General features: G+C 43.4%; 1 protein-coding gene across 1 annotated transcript in view; it reads right to left on the bottom strand.

Annotated features, from left to right (window-relative positions):
* Positions 1 to 4507: 4507 nt before the first annotated feature.
* cacnb3b (calcium channel, voltage-dependent, beta 3b) overlaps positions 4508 to 19199 on the bottom strand; it is a 16256-nt gene continuing 1564 nt past the window's right edge. The window contains exons 3-14 of the mRNA XM_024005104.2: positions 17950 to 18072; positions 17579 to 17700; positions 17152 to 17201; positions 16786 to 16805; positions 15996 to 16076; positions 11584 to 11642; positions 11323 to 11423; positions 10900 to 11051; positions 10545 to 10640; positions 8694 to 8864; positions 8412 to 8473; positions 4508 to 8148 (exon numbers count right to left, since the gene is read on the bottom strand). Of these exons, the coding sequence (XP_023860872.1) occupies positions 8444 to 8473; positions 8694 to 8864; positions 10545 to 10640; positions 10900 to 11051; positions 11323 to 11423; positions 11584 to 11642; positions 15996 to 16076; positions 16786 to 16805; positions 17152 to 17201; positions 17579 to 17700; positions 17950 to 18072 (1005 nt within the window). The 3' untranslated portion in view covers positions 4508 to 8148; positions 8412 to 8443. The remainder of the gene's footprint in view (positions 8149 to 8411; positions 8474 to 8693; positions 8865 to 10544; positions 10641 to 10899; positions 11052 to 11322; positions 11424 to 11583; positions 11643 to 15995; positions 16077 to 16785; positions 16806 to 17151; positions 17202 to 17578; positions 17701 to 17949; positions 18073 to 19199) is intronic.

Here is a 19199-nt window from a genome sequence, read left to right as displayed (position 1 = left end):
CTGCAGCCAGTTACGCACTCCTTTACACATGGCTACCAAAGCATTCTGCAGTGATACGCCATCGCATCTGCTTTGACCTTAATGGGACTATCCAATGCTGCCAATACATTAATTGCACTGTAACGATGAGCACCAATACATTTTATCTATAATTTCTCTTCGTTATTTCTCTTCATATGATTTGCCAGTAGATTGTCAACTTGATTCATGATGATGACTGCCAGCTAAGATTTTGAAAGTATGATGTTGATATGATTAGTCCAATCAAAGCTACTGTACATATAACGTGATTGGACTTCATTTTATCTGTGACCAATGTCCTTGAGTCTTCTTGGATGAACACTTCTAATGTAACTCTATGGCAGCACATAAGGGGCTAGAATTTCCAATGTCTACCCTTATACTTGGCGGTGACGTAGTGTCCCCATGAGAGAGAGAAAACTGAGCCAATCACGGCGCAACACTCCGTATTTTCTGCTGGCTTGCCCCACCACTACAGAAAGCGCTGAGCTAGGCTGAAACACCTGCATTTTGGAGCTGCCTTACTCAAGAAAACAAAAAGGAGACCATGTTTGCATGTGGGTTTATTAACTCAATCATATATATATATTTTTTTACATTGTTTTTTTTACATTGCAAACTGACATGTGACACGGACTATTAATGCTCAAATAAAAATTTGAGGCTCAAAACGCCCTGAGTGACGGGTCGCCACTGGGACTATCATTTGTTTTTCAACAGAAATCAACACCATTCTGTATACATCTGGCCCTTCTTTGGACACTGTGCTAACAAACCTCCAACCGAGCATCAGCGCCATACAACACTCCTTCCGTGGCATCCAACTGCTTTTAAATGCAAGTAAAACTAAGTGCATGCTCTTCAACCGACTACTCTGGACGGTTCTGACTTAGAATATGTGGACAACTACAAATACCTAGGTGTCTGGTTAGACTGTAAACTTTCCTTCCAGACTCACATTAAGCATCTCCAATCCAAAATTAAATCTAGAATCGGCTTCCTATTTCGCAACAAAGTCTCCTTCACTCATGCTGCCAAACATACCCTCGTAAAACTGACTATACTTCCAATCCTCGACTTCGGCGATGTCATTTACAAAATAGCCTCCAACACTCTACTCAGCAAACTGGATGTAGTCTATCACAGTGCCATCTGTTTTGTCACCAAAGCCCCATATACTACCCACCACTGCGACCTGTATGCTCTTGTTGGCTGGCCCTCACTACATATTCGTCACCAAACCCACTGGCTCCAGGTCATCTATAAGTCTTTGCTAGGTAATGCCCCACCTTATCTCAGCTCACTGGTCACCATAGCAACACCCACCTGTAGCACGCGCTCCAGCAGGTATATTTCACTGGTCATCCCCAAAGCCAACACTTACTTTGGCCGCCTTTCCTTCCAGTTCTCTGCTGCCAATGACTGGAACGAATTGCAAAAATCACTGAAGCTGGAGTCTTATATCTCCCTCTCAAACTTTAAGCATCAGCTGCCAGAGCAGCTTACCGATCACTGTACCTGTACACAGCCAATCTGTAAATAGCACACCCAACTACCTCATCCCCATATTATTACTTACCTTCTTGCTCTTTTGCACCCCAGTATCTCTACTTGCACATCATCATCTGCACATCTAACACTCCAGTGTTAATGCTAAATTGTAATTATTTTGCCTCTATGGCCTATTTATTGCCTTACCTCCCTACTCTTCTAGATTTGCACACACTGTACATAGACTTTTCTATTGTTATTGACTGTACGTTTGTTAATGTGTAACTCTGTGTTGCTGTTTTTTAGGCCAGTTGAGAACAAGTTCTCATTTACAACTGCAACCTGGCCAAGATAAAGCAAAGCAGTGCGACAGTAGACAACACATGGGATACGTGGGATAAACAAAAGTACAGTCAATAACACAATAGAAAAATGTACATACAATATGTGCAAATGGAGTAAGGAGGTGAGGCAATAAATAGGCCATAGTAGCGAAATAATTACAATTTAGCAAATTAACACTGGAGTGATAGATGTGCAGATGATGATGTGTAAGTGTTACGCACACCTCTAAGAAGAGGGAACGCAACACCCTGCTYCAACTCAACTCCCCGTGAAGTGAAAGAGGTATGGGACTGTAGGTGTGAGAAAGGACGACAAAGGCAGAATTGACCGCTTACTAGGATTTATTTCCTTTACACGGTAATATGGGGAAAAGGGGCTGGAAGGAACCAAAGCAAAGAAAGTAAATATCAAAGCTCCCCCTCTCCTATCTAACCTGCCTACCCACTACTTACCTAACTTAGCACCACCTGGTGCACTAACCAAAATACAGGGGGTGGTCCGTCCAGGTCTTACCTAGTGTGCCTAGACAGTGAATATACTACTGTGTGTATTAGTTCCTGACTTCCCTGAAAAGTTGCATATCGCGGGGACTATTCGATGCTAGTGCAGTCCGCCACAGGATGTTTTTGTGCTGTCAGGTCTGTCAGGTCTGGAGTGAACCAAGGGCTATATCTGTTCTTAGTTCTACATTTTTTGAAAGGGGCATGCTTATTTAACATGGTGAGGAAATTACTTTTAAAGAACAACCAGGCATCCTCTACTGACAGGATGAGGTTCATATCCTTCCAGGATACCCGGGCCAGGTCGATTAGAAAMGCCTGCTCGCAGAAGTGTTTTAGGGAGCGTTTGACAGTGATGAGGGGTGGTTGTTTGACCTCGGACCCATAAAGGATGCAGGCAATGAGGCAGTGATCGCTGAGATCCTGATTGAAAACAGCAGAGGTGTATTTGGAGGGCAAGTTGGTCAGGATAATATCTATGAGGGTGTCAATGTTTACGGATTTAGGGTTGTGCCTGGTGGGTTCCTTGATAATTTGTGTGAGATTGAGGGCATCAAGCTTAGATAGTAGGATGGCCGGGGTGTTAAGCATGTCCCAGTTTAGGTCACCTAACAGAACAAACTCCGAAGATAGACAGGGGGCAACCAATTCACATATGGTCTCCAGGGCACAGCTGGGAAATGAGGAGGGTCTATAACAGGCTGCAACAGTGAGAGACTTATTTATGGAGAGATTCATTTTTAAAATTAGAAGCTCGAACTGTTTGGGTATAGACCTGGAAAGTATGACAGAACTTTGCAGGCTATCTCTGCAGTAGATTGCAACTCCTCCCCCTTTGGCAGTTCTATCTTGACGGAAAATGTTGTAGTTGGAGATGGAAATCTCAGAATTTTTGGTGGCCTTCCCATGTCAGGATTCAGACATGGCAAGGACATCAGGGTTGGCGGAGTGTGCTAAAGCAGTGAGTAAAACATATTTAGGGAGGAGGCGTCTGATGTTAACATGCATGAAACCAAGGCTTTTATGGTTACAGAAGTCAACAAATGAGAGCGCCTGGGGACACACAGGGCCTGGGTTAACCTCTACATCCCCCAAGGAACAGAGGAGGAGTAGGATGAGGGTACGGCTAAAGGCTATCAAAACTGGTTGTCTAGTGCGTTGGGGACAGAGAATAAAAGGCGCAGATTTCTGGGCGTGGTAGGATAGATTCATGGCACAATGTACAGACAGGGGTATGGTAGGGTGCGGGTACAGTGGAGATAAACCTAGGCATTGAGTGACGCTGAGAGAGTTTGCATCTCTGGAGGCACTAGTTATGCTAAGTGAGGTCACCACATGTGTGGGAGGTGGGACAAAAGAGGTATCTGAGGCATGTTGAGTGGGACTAGGGGCTCCGCAGTAAAATAAAACAATGATAACTACCCTAAACAACAGTATATAAGGCATATTCACATTAGAGAGAGACATAAAGTGAGGCATAAAGCAATCACAGGTGTTGATTGGGAGAGCTAGCTAAGACAACAACTGGTAAGCCAACAACAGCTAATCAGCTAAGACTAAAACAACAGGTAAAATGGCGATGAATGGGCAGAGAGGGACAGTAAACTACACACAGGGCCTGAGTTCAAGGCTGGGGCCGACAGATAAACAAAATAAACAAAATGGAGTACCGTGATTAATGAACAGTCCAGCAGGCATCAGCTATGTAGCCAAGTGATCATAGGGTCCAGTGAACAGCAATAGATGAAACAGGGAAGCAGTTAGGTAGTCGTTATTACGCTAGCAAGCAGAGACACGGCGTTCATAAAGTTAGCAGGCTGGGGCTAGCAGAAGTGTCTTCATCGACGTCCGGCAAAGGCCGGTTGAGGGCACAACGGACGGAATTACGTTGGCAGACCAGTCGTGATGGATCGACGGGGCTCCGTGTCGTCAAAGGGTCCAGGCCAATTGGCAAAATAGGTATTGTAGCTGGAGTAATTTCATTTGCTAGCCGGGAGATGCGCCTGGCTCGAGGCTAACTGGTGCTAGCTTCGGGACAAGGGCGTTAGCCACTATAGTCACTCGGTAGCAGCTCAAAATGGTTCCAAATAACTACTGTGGTTACTTGTTGTTTTCAGAAATAAAATAACCACACCGTTTGTAAGCATCAATAAAACGTTCAGTTTATTTATTTTGTTTCTTATTCTTCATAATGTGTTATTGAAATCAGATGCATTCTGTACATAATTAGGTACAGTAGTAGGACATTTCATTTGTTGACTTTTCTGAAGTCATAGACATGGGTTATCACACCAGACATCATACTCAGTATTGTAGGTGGTGGGTACAGCAGAGTTACATTTAGTGCATTTATAGCATTATAAATATAAAGCAGACATAAAATGAAAATAGTGCAATTCTTACCCCGTCTTAAACAGAAGAGAAGTCTTGATAGTCTCAGCTACTGTCTTGTCAATGCTAGAAGACTTTGTATTGCGTACAGAATTTAGGTATGTCTGGAAAAACTAAAGCAAAACAATAGACATTGATAATTGGGAAAAACATGTGCCTTGGATATCCATCAATTTTACTTATATTATTTATATAAATTACCTGCATGAAAAATTTAATATTTGCAACTGGGATTGATGCTGATTGTTGTGTTTCAGTGGTGGAACTGTGCTTGGTTGGTGTGTATGTTTTGTAGTTCTCAAGTCTCAAGGTTGCGTTACAGTAGGTCTAACGACTGACTGTCTGAGGTCGCCATCTAGTGGTCTACAGACATATCCTTAGACCAAGTAGAAGTATAAGCCAGCCTTTATACAATTTTGAGAAATTGTAACATGTTAGGTTAGGGAACGCTCAATAGAGGCAACGCTCGAGATGGTTCCAAATAACCACTGTGGTTGCATCTGAAACAGCATCTTATTCCCTATATATTGTACTATATAGGGAAAATGGCAAAAGGGAAAAGGGTGCCATTTTGGACAGATTCCGCATTTCATACTAAAAAGGGAGAAAATACACAATTTATGTATAAATACATGCTTATGAGGCTTTGAAGACATGATCAAGTAGACCTACAGTACATTTTCCAGATGATTTTCTGTCTACAGTTTATAGATTTTGTGCACCTTGTTATCACTGAGGAAGAACTGAGAATGAATATTAATTGGCTATGCAAGTCATCAGTTCATTTTCTCTTTAGAATGAGATGTGAAAAGCTCCAGTGACTGACTATGATCCTGGAAAGCCCTTCTACTTGTAAAATAAATATGTCTTTCTACTAAAATAAATATGATATATCATGCACATACATTTGATTAAATAACTGTGGTAGTAATTCATGTAATTCATATACAGTTTTGTAATGATATAGCAATAATGATCAATTAATGGCATGTGAGTGTTTTTCTATAGTGAGATGCATCCTGCTCTGTGATTTATGGTCTTGTTTGCTTGGGAAAGCTTCAGGTATGTATTACTACAATGCGAAAACGTACATGTAGCTCCTGTAAGGGTTGGAAGCTCATAAAAATAGTTTTTGATCTACATATTGGCGACATATCATCATTCTCCTTGTCCTCAAGCAGAGCAGTATCACTAGTGAATATATCTCTTTTATTCAGATACATGAGTTGACATTTGGGCGATGGTATTACGTTGGATGACATTCAGTAACGTGTTACTTCAGGTGTCATAACACAAGCCCAACACTAGAGGTCCCTCGCTCCCAACGAAAGAAAATCAGGAAGTGAAACGGACAATCTTTGATAACAGTAGAATAGGCGGATAGGTAGATTTACATCATAATTCATGAGAACTGAATTATTGTGGAAGCATAGTCTTTATAGGCTACTCATCATTCAAGCGCTGGGACTTTAACTAAACTTTTTTTATCAGAACTTAAACTGAACTTGTTATCAGAAGTGCTAATTAACTGCTTAAGTTGAGTGTAATGTAGTGTCTGAGGAGAGAGCAGATTGGATCCTGACAGGTTGAACAGTGGGAGGAGAGATACAGTAAAGTCCTGTAATGTGGGCTGTACAGTGATAAGGCATGCAAGAATACATTAAGGAGAAACTGGAATTGGTTTTAGGGAGATTTTTCTGTGTGCCCTAAACGTTTTGAACTTACACATGGTTAATGTATCTCCTCAAGTACTGATGATGTTTTTGGTCATAAAAATAAATAAAAAAGTACAAGCAAACGTGTGTGGTCTGACTCCTCCACCTGGGTCCCCGCCTGCGATCTGATTGGTGAATTTAATGGCGCAGCTACTCTGACCTTCTGTTGATACATTCTGTTGAAACATGATAAAGATACACAAGAGCTGTAGATGGCAATGTGCAAGTTTGTGCTTTGATAATGTGCTTTGATGTGCTTTGATTCATGCATACTTTATTCCTCTGTGTCACTATATAAGGCCTACAACACCAGTCTATTACGGGAACACAATACCAAACAGGCCATGAAAAAAACAAGCTATCAAGCAAGAGAACGCAAGCAATAAAGGAAGAGAACGGTTCTGGTCATTACATACGGTACTGACCAGGTACCTGAACACATCGGAACACGGTGGTGCACTCTGCTACTGCCCAGTGTGCCCTTATTACAGCAAACAATTTGGTCCAATCTTTAAATCGCGACTCATAGAAAATGGCGGTGGCGGAAGCCATCCAGAAATGGTGTGTAATATGGGAGATATGTCATTGTCTTTCATTGCCATGTTCCTCAGTACATCTTTAGAAAGCTTAAGAAACCTTAGAGCTTTAAAGAGAGGAGTTGTTGATTGTGGGGGGCTACTGTACTCTACCCTACTGTACTCTACCCTACTGTACTCTACCCTACTCTACCCTACTGTACTGTACTCTACTGTACTGTACTCTACCCTACTGTACTCTACCCTACTGTACTGTACTCTACCCTACTGTACTCTACCCTACTGTACTCTACCCTACTGTACTGTACTCTTCCCTACTGTACTCTACCCTACTGTACTGTACTCTACCCTACTGTACTCTTCCCTACTGTACTGTACTCTTCCCTACTGTACTGTACTCTAAGCACATTCATAAATTCTGATTGGACAGTGATTTTAGAAAGAGACCTATGCCACACTATGCAACAGTCTAAGCATTATTAAGCATTAGATTACATTTGTTGTTTCAGAGTGTGAACCAGACCTGGACCAACCCATCTGTGTCTGGAAAGGCCTGCCCTTAGTGGAAACACATGGGTTGGTTCAGTGGTGAAAGTTTGGGTTTTACATAACTGTTTGGGTGCTATCGCTAAGTGGTTTTGAGTGCTAATAGCGCTGAGGGTTAGGGTGGGGGCGAAGAGTGAGGTTTGGGGATGTAAGGGGCGAGAGGGTTTGGTCTGGGTCAAGCTGGCGGTCCGGTCGCTGCTCTGGTTTGTTTTCCCTTTGAGTGCTGTTGCAGTGCGTGGCCCTGAGAAGCATCATGTGGCTGTGGGATCAGTCAGGGGACTCTGGGAGGACTCTCCAGCAGGGGGCAGCGTGGAGGTGGGGGTCCGTCTTTTTCGGGGGGGTGGGGGGTGTTCTCCTCTTCCTCCTCCTCGTCATGCTCCTCTTACTGCTCCTCAACCGCCTTCTCCTGCTGTCTATCTCAGATGCAAGCTGCCCTGTCCCCCTGTCGTCCATCTCCTTCTACCTCTCCAGGATTGAGAGGGGCAGGCCTGTGGAGATGGTGCCTATCCAGACACGAACGAATGCTGCCGACCCCTGGTCCCCCCGTGACCCCCAGTGACCTCGGACTTCTGACCCCTTACCTCTGAACCACAGCAGTGGCTGCTTCTTATAGAATAAAACAGAGTAGAGCAGAATAAAGAATAAAGAAAAATGGTACACTCTTTGAAAAAGGGTTCTTCGGCTGTCCCCTTTTTGGTTCCAGGTATAAATAAATGGATCCCAAAAGGGTTCTACCTGGAACCAAAAAGGGTTATTCAAATGGTTCTCCTATGGGGACAGCCGAATAACCCTTTTAGGTTCTGGGGAACAATTGTTTTTCTAAGAGTGTAGGGAGGGATAGTGACTGTTGAGGTGGTCCTACTCACCCAGGTCTGAGTCTGTGGTAGCTAGGTAGTGATCATTCTATTAACTCTTGAGTCTCTGAGAACTGGAAACACAGAAAGACAAGGATAAAGGAGAGAATAGCAAGCAGCAGAATGACCACAGATTCAGGGCCAGATTATTTGGTGGCATACAATGTCATATTTCTTTTTTCAGCCGTGCTGCACAATTTCAGGAACCGCATTAATAAAAATGCACAGCACAATTGCAAAAAAGACATGCATGGAACCTATTGGTCATCAAATATCATGCTGAGAGGAGCTTGCCTGTTGGCTGGAGTTAGCAGAGGGCGGGGTGACCACGCTCTGGTCCAATAGGGGGTTGAGGGGGGTGGAACAGGGCAGGTGAGTGGCGCGCCAGTAGATGTCCAGGTACTCTGCCAGGTGTTCACATGCATCCTCCAGCTGGTTCTCATCCAGGATCACATCAAACATCTCCTGAGAGATGAGATACAGTGCATTCGGAAAGTATTCAGACCGCTCTACTTTTTCCACATTTTGTTAGGTTATAGCCTTATTCTAAAATGGATTAAATAGTTATTTTTACTCATAAATTCAGACCCTTTACTCAGTACTTTGTTGAAGCACCTTTGGAAGTGATTACAGCCTTGAGTCTTCTTGGGTATGACGCTACAAGCTTGGCACACCTGTATTTGGGGAGTTTCTCCCATTCTTCTCTGAAGGTCCTCTCAAGCTCTGTCAGGTTGGATGGGGAGCGTCGCTGCGCAGCTATTTTCAGGTCTCTCCAGAGATGTGTAAACAGGTTCAAGTCCGGGCTCTGGCTGGGCCACTCAAGGACATTCAGAGACTTGTCTCAAAGCCACTACTGAGTTGTCTTGGCTATGTGCTTAGGGTCGTTGTCCTGTTGGAAGTGAACCTTCGCCCCGGTCTGAGGTCCTGAGCTCTCTGGATCAGGTTTTCATCAAGAATCGCTCTGTACTTTGCTCCATTCATCTTTCCCTAAATTCTGACTCGTCTCCCAGTCCCTGACGCTGAAAAACATCCCCACAGCATGATGCTGCCACCACCATGCTTCACCGTAGGGATGGTGCCAGGTTTCCTCCAGACGTAACGCTTCAAGAGTTCAATCTTGGTTTCATCAGACCAGAGAATCTTGTTTCTCATGGTCTGAGAGTCCTTTAGGTGCCTTTTGGCACTCATAGCGGGCTGTCATGTGCCTTTTACTGAGGAATGGCTTCCACCTGGCCATTACCATAAAGGCCTGATTGGTGGAGTACTGCAGAGATGGTTGTCCTTCTGGAAGGTTCTTCCATCTCAACAGAGGAGCTCTGTTAGAGTGACCATTGGGTTCTTGGTCACCTCCTTGACCAAGGCCCTTCTCTCCCAATTGCTCAGTTTGGCTGGGCGGCCAGCTCTAGGAAGTGTCTTGGTGGTTCCAAACTTCTTCCATTTAAGAATGATGGAGGCCACTGTGTTCTTGGGGACCTTCAATGCTGCAGACATTTTTGGTTTTCTTCCCCAGATCTGTGCCTCGACACAATCCTGTCTCGGAGCTCTACGAACAATTCCTTCGACCTAGAGGCTTGGTTTTTGCTCTGACATGCACTGTCAACTGTGGGACCTTATAGAGACAGGGGTGTGCCAATCCAAATAATGTACAATCAACTGAATTTACCACAGGTGGACTCCAATCAAGTTGTAGAAACATCTCAAGGATGATCAATGGAAACAGGATGCACCTGAGCTCAATTTCGCGTCTCATAGTAAAGGGTCTAAATACTTATGTAAATAAGGTATTTCTGTTTGTTACTTTTTATACATTTGCAAAACTTTCTAAAACCTGTTTTCGGTTCGTCATTATGGGGTATTGTGTGTAGATTGATGAGGAAAAACATTTATTTAATACATTTTAGAATAAGGCTGTAACGTAACAAAATGTGGAAGAAGAGGTCTGAATACTTTCCGAATGCACTGTAGATGGCAACGTCAAAAACCCAACTCAAATGAACACTTTATCTAAACGGTAAACCTCAAGGGAATGCTGCTAACCCTAACTGGTGAGTGCACGCATTCCATTATAGTGGAAAGACAGTACCGTACACTTTGGGATTGTTGTACAATGGAAATAAATGTATAAGTATTATTTTCATTACATACGGGTGGACACTGTGCTAGTTTGTCTCCTGCCATCATCTGTACGTTGAGGTGTTTACTTTGAGATTTCCCCCGAGATTTGATGAGCCTCTGAAGAACCTGGGAGAGGGGAGAAAAATATTAACTGACTGACTGGCTTACTGGCTGGCTGGCAGACTGGCTGACTGTTTGGCTGACTAGCTGGCTGACTGGTTGACTAGCTGTCTGGCTGGCTGACTAGCTGGCTGACTGGCTTATTGGCTGACTGTCTGGCTGACTAGCTGGCTAGCTGACTGATTTGGCGGGCGGGCTGGCTGATTGTCTCGCTGGCTCTTTTGCTGACTGACTGACAGTGTGCAGGTAGTGGATCAGTCCTTACCTTTGGAGAGGACACCTTAACGTAAATGATGATAGGAGCCAGGGATGTTTTGAGGAGTTGTGTTGGGTGGTTGATGGTGTCTGCATCCAGAACTACAAGCTGTAGGGTCTTAGCCAGCTCAAAAATTCTCTCAATCTCACTCTGGACCTCAGCTACCACCCCAACACACAGAGAGAATTACAGTCAGGTAGCACAGACCAACAGAACCACAGAAGGCCAAGTAAGTACAGAGAAGAGAGAAGAGAAAGTGTGATGTCGGTCCTGAGTGATATAGTACAACCATCAACACAGCTGTCTAAACAATTTCCCACAGGACTGACTGAGGGCTATTCCAGACCCAGAATAAAGATGAACATTTGAAAGCTCCAGAATTTCAGTAAATAAAAAAGCTGATGAGGGATGCAGAAGTCATCCTCCATTCACCTAGACTGGAGCGTGTGTTGGACCTCTCCATGATGGCCTTCTTGTTCAGTACAGACCTTTTGGCTAATGACAGATCAGCAGTCACCCGTGTGATAGAGATTCTGAAAAGATAGATACATTTAGATGGATAGATTCAATTTAATTGGACTATTTAAGAATACAATTCCAGCCACACAAGCGGGTACACTGCATTCAAAATCAGCAAGCATTTTCACAAAACAATTTGACAACTTATTCTGTAGTGGTTCTGGCTGTACCCACCTCCCATCAAACCTGTGTTTCAGGAAGTCAAACAGGGCCTTCTGCATCATGTCCGTTACCTGGAACACAGAGGGGAGGATGGCGATTGGTTAGGAGAGAGCACTGACCCCTGAATGTCATGGCCAGAGTCATAGAGGTTTTAGAATGGACGTCATGTTAGTGTCCTTATTCGTGACATTTTGGTGGTATAACAATAGGAGACCGCCTCTGTCAATTTACCGAACATTCAAAATCAAATAGCTAAATGATCCATGCTATGACCATCTTAAAACAATTCCACATGTCAGCTTAGAACCCCCCCCCCCCCCCCAAGGGCTTAGACTTTCTAAGTTCTCCTAACCTGCTACGAAAAGTCCATTCTGGTCAATTATGACGTAAACTGTATACTATCTAGTCAAAACTATCGTTCACCACAACATGCTCCCTGGACAGAAGCTTCCTACACACTGCTGTCCATATATGGAATAGTCTTCCAGAGCATGTTATCGGTGACATCACAGACACTGGTCTACAGGCCTTCAAATGCTGACACTTCCTGAACACACCACCCTCCCGATCACAACAACGCACTTACCACCCCCCACTGATCGCTGCGCTGCAGTGAACCTTATGATTGGTCAACTGGATACTTATTAAGCCCCCCCSCCCCCCCCCCCRCTTCAGGAGGACACATATTCTTTTGCCACATCTACATACATTTTACATACATGGTACTTTTCTATACACCAGTCACATAACAATAATACATTACCATACATCAGCTCTTTAATCCCATCCCAATCCCAGCCACTCTCAGCCCATCCCACCTGTCACCATAGACCACCCTCGTTTGGTTTCCATATGCCATATATTTTTCAATTGTGCTGTGATGTTTTACATGAATTTTTAACCTATCTAATCGCATAGTATCCACAGATTGTGAGCTCAAGTTGAAAACATTTCCTACGAGTAATATTATATTATTGATTGATTGAATATGGATTTCTAAATTGCCCAACACTGCTATTTGTAAGGTTAATTTTAAGTGAATGTTGTGATTTTTTCTGTGACCAGAAACAAGCTACATAGGAGCAATACCAATACTCTTCGCAGCAAAATCTACAGAGCTGAGATTGTTGTATGCCCCTTATATTGGCATCAGTGGAGGCTCCTCAGAGGAGGAAGGGGAGGCCCATCCTCCTCGGTGAAATTTCATAAAAATAAAAATAGTGAAACATTAAAAAAGTTATCATTTTAGATAAAGCTGTATTAAATATATTCATATGTCACCAAATAACTGTTTAAAATACACTGTTTTGCAGTGAAGGTCTACAGTAACTTCAACAGCACTATCTGGGGTAGCACCATTGTGTAGCCGGAGGACAGCTAGCTTCCGTCCTCCTTTGGCTACATTGACTTCATACATGGTAATTATGACCACTTCCGGAGGACGTCCTCCAACCAATCAAAAATGTTGCTGTATGAACTGACATGTTGTCCATCCAATCATAGAATTAGGATTAGAGAATGAACCTAGCGAGTTGTATTGGGATTATGCCACAGAGCATTATGGGGGTTCTATGTGTTGAGAAGCTTGGTGACATTGTTGGATAGAGATTAAGAGTGAAAAGTGATAGTTGACCATTTAAAAAAAATATTCTTAAATTCAAATTATTTTTTTCAATTACAGGACACGGAGGAAGTATATTATAAATTGTTTTATTGGTTTTAGAACTTTATTTTTGTGTCCAGCTAGTGCAATTTATTTAAATGTGCCTTGCTAACTTCAGTAGCTAGCTAACTAAAATTACCAGCGCGATTGTGCAGTTTTCTCCGCCAGAATGGTAGAATGGCCAACGCTGCCGAAAATGTTGTGGTCTTTTTGTTGAAGAACCTCTTTCATTCTCTGGGGTACACGGTGCAAATTAAAAGTGAGGGTCGACCTCTGCCTGAGATAAGTTTCATGAAGAAGGATGAACAGTTGAGGGCGTTCAATACCAACTGGTATCAAAAGTATAGCTGGTTAGCAAGGAGCCTTTCATCAAGCCGCCTGTATTGCTGGCCTTGCCCGCTCTTTGGAAAATCTGAGCCTTGGTCAAAAGGTGGGTACAGTGACCCGAAGAATATAGATCGTTTAGCAGGCAGCATATAAATGCCCGCATCAGATTCAAGCTTCTGGGAAAAAGCTGCATCGATCATGACGAAGGTCTGCGTATTCAAACTGCGCGACACAACGAGAACGTTAGAAGAAACAGGGATGTTCTCAAGCGGCTTATCAACACCACTGCGTTTTTTGGGCATGCAAGAATAGGTTTATAGAGGACACTACGAGAGGGACAGTTCCTCCGACAAGGGAAACTACAATGAGCTCGCAGAGTTAATTCCACGTAACAATGCAGAACATATCGAACTTCCGACTGATTTCATAGCTTCCATCGCATCATCCATTTCGCGTGCGCTCAAGTAGGCTTTCCACTTTCCTCCGGTATTTATTTAGCAAAGATGAAAACACATAATCACTCCGGACAGACACAAGCAAAAACTCATGATATAAATGTTGCAGCAGCAGAGCCTACACCTTAACATTAGAGCTCTGACATGCTGTATGTGATGAAAACGAGACCATTTTTCAGTCTGATCACCTGTAGGCTACTAATAAGAGCAGATGCATACAGCCTATGTGCCCTGTCCATTTGTTCAGGGTAAACTAATTGGTAACGTTATGTATTTATAGTCCATTTGTGTATCAGGAGAAAATATGAATGTGATCAAATTTGGTTTATATTCAACATTGGGCTGGCTAGACTGCCAATACGTTTTCAATCCAAAATTATTAACTGGAATCAATCAATCAACATAATAGTGATGACAGATGTGAGTACATTTTTTATAAGGCCTACAGTTGCATAGAACTGCATGATGCAAACATCCAAGCAAACTGTGATAAGAGCAAAGAGTTAATTCCAAAATGTCTATTGAAATTGGTTGTGGATAGAACATTTAGATTTTTTGAGATACTGTATGAATACCAAGTATGTCTACTTCACCATCCGCTCGTTGTATTGGTAAACTACCAATAAGTAATATGGTACACTTGTCATACTTAGGTTTTTGTCCAGAGACACTAGAAAAGTGATCAAAATCTTCAATGAGACTGTGCAGGGATCTAGATTGCGGACGTAAGAAAAAACTTGAGCCATCGGCAAACATTGACATTGGATTTCTAACCCCTTGATGTTCTTGTTGGATCTAGCATTTCGATGGCGATAACAAATAAATATGGAGATGGTCAACTGAATGTCACTTTGTATCTGATTTGGCCATTGTTCACCAAAAAATCCTCTCTCTCGGCCTCCCCTTCTCCCTCCCACCCTCCCTCTCTGAAATACTTAGAAAGTCAAGGAACCAACATCTCTATATCCTTAATTAAATAAGGACAGATCTATGTGTGTGGTCTGTTTGTGTAACTATAGGAAGTAGACAACATGGGTCTAAGTGTTCCTTTCTTTCCATCTCACTAAAGACAATGTTAGTCTGACTGTGGCAGTGGAGCTTAGAGAGCGGTAATCTCTGTGGAGGAGCAGACAGAGAAACCTTTGCCTGGCCCAGCCTGTGTGTGTGTGTGTGTGAGAGGCGAGGCGTGGCCGTCTATAAAAAAATACAAATAAAAAGATGCCGTGTGAAATAGGGGATAAAACCAAGAACTCCTACTGCTGCAACTTCCCTGCTGTCTTGGAGAGGGAGAGGGGGAGGCGAGAGGGAGAGAAGGAGAAAGGGAGAGAGAGAAAGGCAGAGACAGACAAAGAGAGCGAGAATGAGAGAAGAAGAGAAAGACAGAGCGAGGGAGGGATGGAGAAGGGGAGAGAGAAGGCTGACGTATGCCTCCGGAGCATCCCCAAAGCACATCACCAGAGAAATGCATAAATATTTCACAGACACACAAAACAAACGGCTTGGCTCTCAGCCTCCACAGTCACACAGGAGAGAGAGAGAGAGAGAGAGAGAGAGAGAGAGAGAGAGTGGCAGAGGCAGAGTGAAAATGTTAAAGCAGAGAGAGATTTCATCTAATTATATGCCTTATAGTTGTGCAGACTTGTTTGTTTGTCAAGCTCATTACAGTCAAATGGCATGCAGTATCATCTTATATCCCTTATATCCCTACACATCTATTGTAATCTGTATGGGGCATGTGCAGTATAAGACATAGGCTACTTGTTGATTTTCTATGTGATTGTGAGTGGGCAGCACATGATTCATAGAGTTACTGTATCATAATGTAGTGTAATTTGATCATAATAAGTTTATGGGGTTGGCCTAATGGGCTAATGGAATGGAAGTTTGTGTGTTTGCGTGTTTGCGTGCATACTTGTGTGTCTCTGTGAGGGTGTGTGTGCGTGTGTACTTGCATGTGTGTGTATCGACCAGCTTCTCACCTCATAGCCTTTCAGGGAGGGCCCCACCAACACCACCGGCCTCATGGAGGGAACAACATCATAGGGTGGGAGATGCTCTGTCTGCACAGGAGACACACACACTGGGCTTGGAACAACTTATACTTTAAAGACCATAATAGAGCCCTGAGTTTTTCCTGGTCAGATCATGTGGTCAGGGAAAAGTCTGGGCCCAAGCATAACCTAACCTCATACAAACATCCGGAAGTCTCGCAAGCTTACATTCTGTTCCACTTAGGGTTGCAAAATTCTGGGAACTTTTAATAAATTCCCTGGTTGTCTGCTCATTCCCTTCTTATTCTGGGAGACTCCAACCGGGATTTTGGGAAAATCAGGAAATGTATTGAAAATTCCCAAAATGTTGTTACACAGAGCGATAAACAGCCTGGTAATTACAAGGCTAAGCATACCCCCCCCCCCCCCCCAGTCATTGAGAATAGGATCTACCAAAGTGTAATTAAATAAGAACAAAAGACTGTGGAGTAGAGTATTTTACACATCAAGAAATCAATCAATCAAATTGTATTTGTCACACGCGCCGAATACAACCTTATCATGAAATACTTACTTACAAGCCCTTAACCAACAATGCATTTTTAAGGAAAATAAGAGTTAAGAAAATATTTACTAAATAAACTAAAGCAGCAACAAAAAAAGAAGTAGCAAAAAAAAAGTTACAGAATAAAATAACAATAAGGAGGCTATATACAGGGGGTACCATTTTTATTCCTAGATTTGACACACAGTAGAATAACCTGCATGACCAACATACCTGCTTTTGCTTCTGTTTGGCTTGTAAAAACAAGAGAAAACAGATTTAGCATTAAAGCAAAGACGCATGTCTATTTATGGAGAGCAGATGGTATAGTGTCTGAGAAGAGGATATCCTGTGGCTCTTTGATACCCATTCCTCCAGTAAAAAGCAGCAACACTGTCAGGGTTGGGATCTGAATTTCAGGCATTCTTCCTGAATGACTTCATTTAACTCAGGATACTGTGCACATGGTTGGTTCCAATGAATAAACAGGCTTTGCTACATAGCGCAGTATAGAATTGTGTTGTCCATCCATGATGGACATTTGTCTTTGCCATCACTTTACAGAAATCAGGTACGAGACAGAAGCGTGAGGTCAATCACCTGCAGATGGTGGTGTGGACCTCCAGCTGGACGATGTGTTCGCTGCTTTCCTGTAGGACAACAACATGGTGCGTGAGAACAGGTTGAGAACAATGTTATCTTTCCTTGAATCCTCTCCTTGCTTAACATAATAAATATACGCCAGTTAGCAGAAGCTTTTAGCCAAAGCGACTTACATCATGCATGCATACATTACACGTAAGGGCAGAACCGGGAATTGAACCCACTATGCTGGTGTTGCAAGCGCAACGCTCTACCAACTGAGCTGCCAACTGTGCTCCCGTCTGCCATGCAAGGAATTCCTTGCTGACGTTTTGAGGAGGCAGGGAGAGGATGGTAGGGGAGGACACAAGGAATCAAGGAAAGACGACTGAGAAAGAGATTTGGAATGTAGCATGGGGATGTATGAGAGAGGATGAACCCTGACCTCTGTGCCTGTTTTTGTTCCTGTTTGATCCGCATGGCCTCCAGTTTCACCGGGCTGGGGATGAAGGTGATGTCCGCCCCTTCCTTCACCAGCCGACCGATCCACCAGTCATTGCTGTATTTCTGCAGACAAAGAGACAAAATGTCAATACTGTTCCAACAATATGGCAGCAGTGGTTAATGTGGCTAATGTCTTAGTAACTGAAGTGAAAGAGATGCCTGTCAAAGTCATGGTCTTACATATTGTCAACGTGTAAGGACTATGTTACAATAGGCACTGGTTAAGCGAAATGTATTTAGTGGAGATAATATATGTGATCGTGATATGGTGACAGGGATTGTTGATGATGACGCATACGGAACTCCACTCACCTCTTTTATGTGTAGAAAGTCTTTGGTTTCAAAGTTGATAGCAGCACCTTGGACAGGACATTCCCCATCTAGAGCCCCACAGTAACTCACGTTGGTCTTCACTGCAAATGCTACCGGTTTCGACTGGGGAGGACAGAGAGAGACACAACATATATGAAGTGTTTATGAAAGGATTCTGTTACCTGACGATATTCCATCCTATGGGGGATCTCTCCTTGGCTCTCTGGGCCTGAATAACTCTGCTTCATTTTTTATATTCAACACTTAGTTGCCTGAGAACACATTCACATTTACGATCAGAGGAATAGTTGCAGGGGAGAAGAGAGCTTGAAGAAGGGTCACTCCCCTTAGCTCTCTCCAGGGGCAGTTGGGCCTGAATAAACTCCTATATAAACTCTACTGACTAAAGTTGAACTCTTACCATAGCTCAGTTGGGCCTGAATAAACTCCTATATAAACTCTACTGACTAAAGTTGAACTCTTACCATAGCTCAGTTGGGCCTGAATAAACTCCTATATAAACTCTACTGACTAAAGTTGAACTCTTACCATAGCTCAGTTGGGCCTGAATAAACTCCTATATAAACTCTACTGACTAAAGTTGAACTCTTACCAAAGCTCAGTTGGGCCTGACGTTGCTTCAAGCTAATTCACTACTAAACTCCTGACTCTGCTTACTAACTCTACTAATTTTGGCTCTCTGACTAGCGGGTGGAGGAAGGTTGCTTATCTTGGCTCTCTGACTAGCGGGTGGAAGAGAGGTTGCTTATCTTGGCTCTCTGACTAGCGGGTGGAGGAAAGGTTGCTTATCTTGGCTCTCTGACTAGCGGGTGGAGAAAGGTTGCTTATCTTGGCTCTCTGACTAGCGGGTGGAGGAGAGGTTGCTTATCTTGGCTCTCTGACTAGCGGGTGGAGGAGAGGTTGCTTATCTTGGCTCTCTGACTAGCGGGTGGAGGAAAGGTTGTTATATTGGCTCTCTGACTAGCGGTGGAGGAAAGGTTGCTTATCTTGGCTCTCTGACTAGCGGGTGGAGGAGAGGTTGCTTATCTTGGCTATCTGAAGCGGGTGGAGGAGAGGTTGCTTATCTTGGCTCTCTGACAGGCGGTGAAGGAGAGGTTGCTAATCTTGGCTCTCTGACTAGCGCGTGGAGGAGAGGTTGCCTATCTTGGCTCTCTGACTAGCGAGTGGAGGAGAGGTTGCTTATCTTTGGCTCTCTGACTAGCGGGTGAAGGAGAGGTTGCTTATCTTGG

Source organism: Salvelinus sp. IW2-2015, linkage group LG17 (assembly GCF_002910315.2).
Source record: "Salvelinus sp. IW2-2015 linkage group LG17, ASM291031v2, whole genome shotgun sequence".
NCBI classification, from domain to species: Eukaryota; Metazoa; Chordata; class Actinopteri; order Salmoniformes; family Salmonidae; genus Salvelinus; species Salvelinus sp. IW2-2015.
The sequence above is the reverse complement of the archived record's forward strand: the minus strand, read 5'-3'. Positions and strand labels throughout refer to the sequence as shown.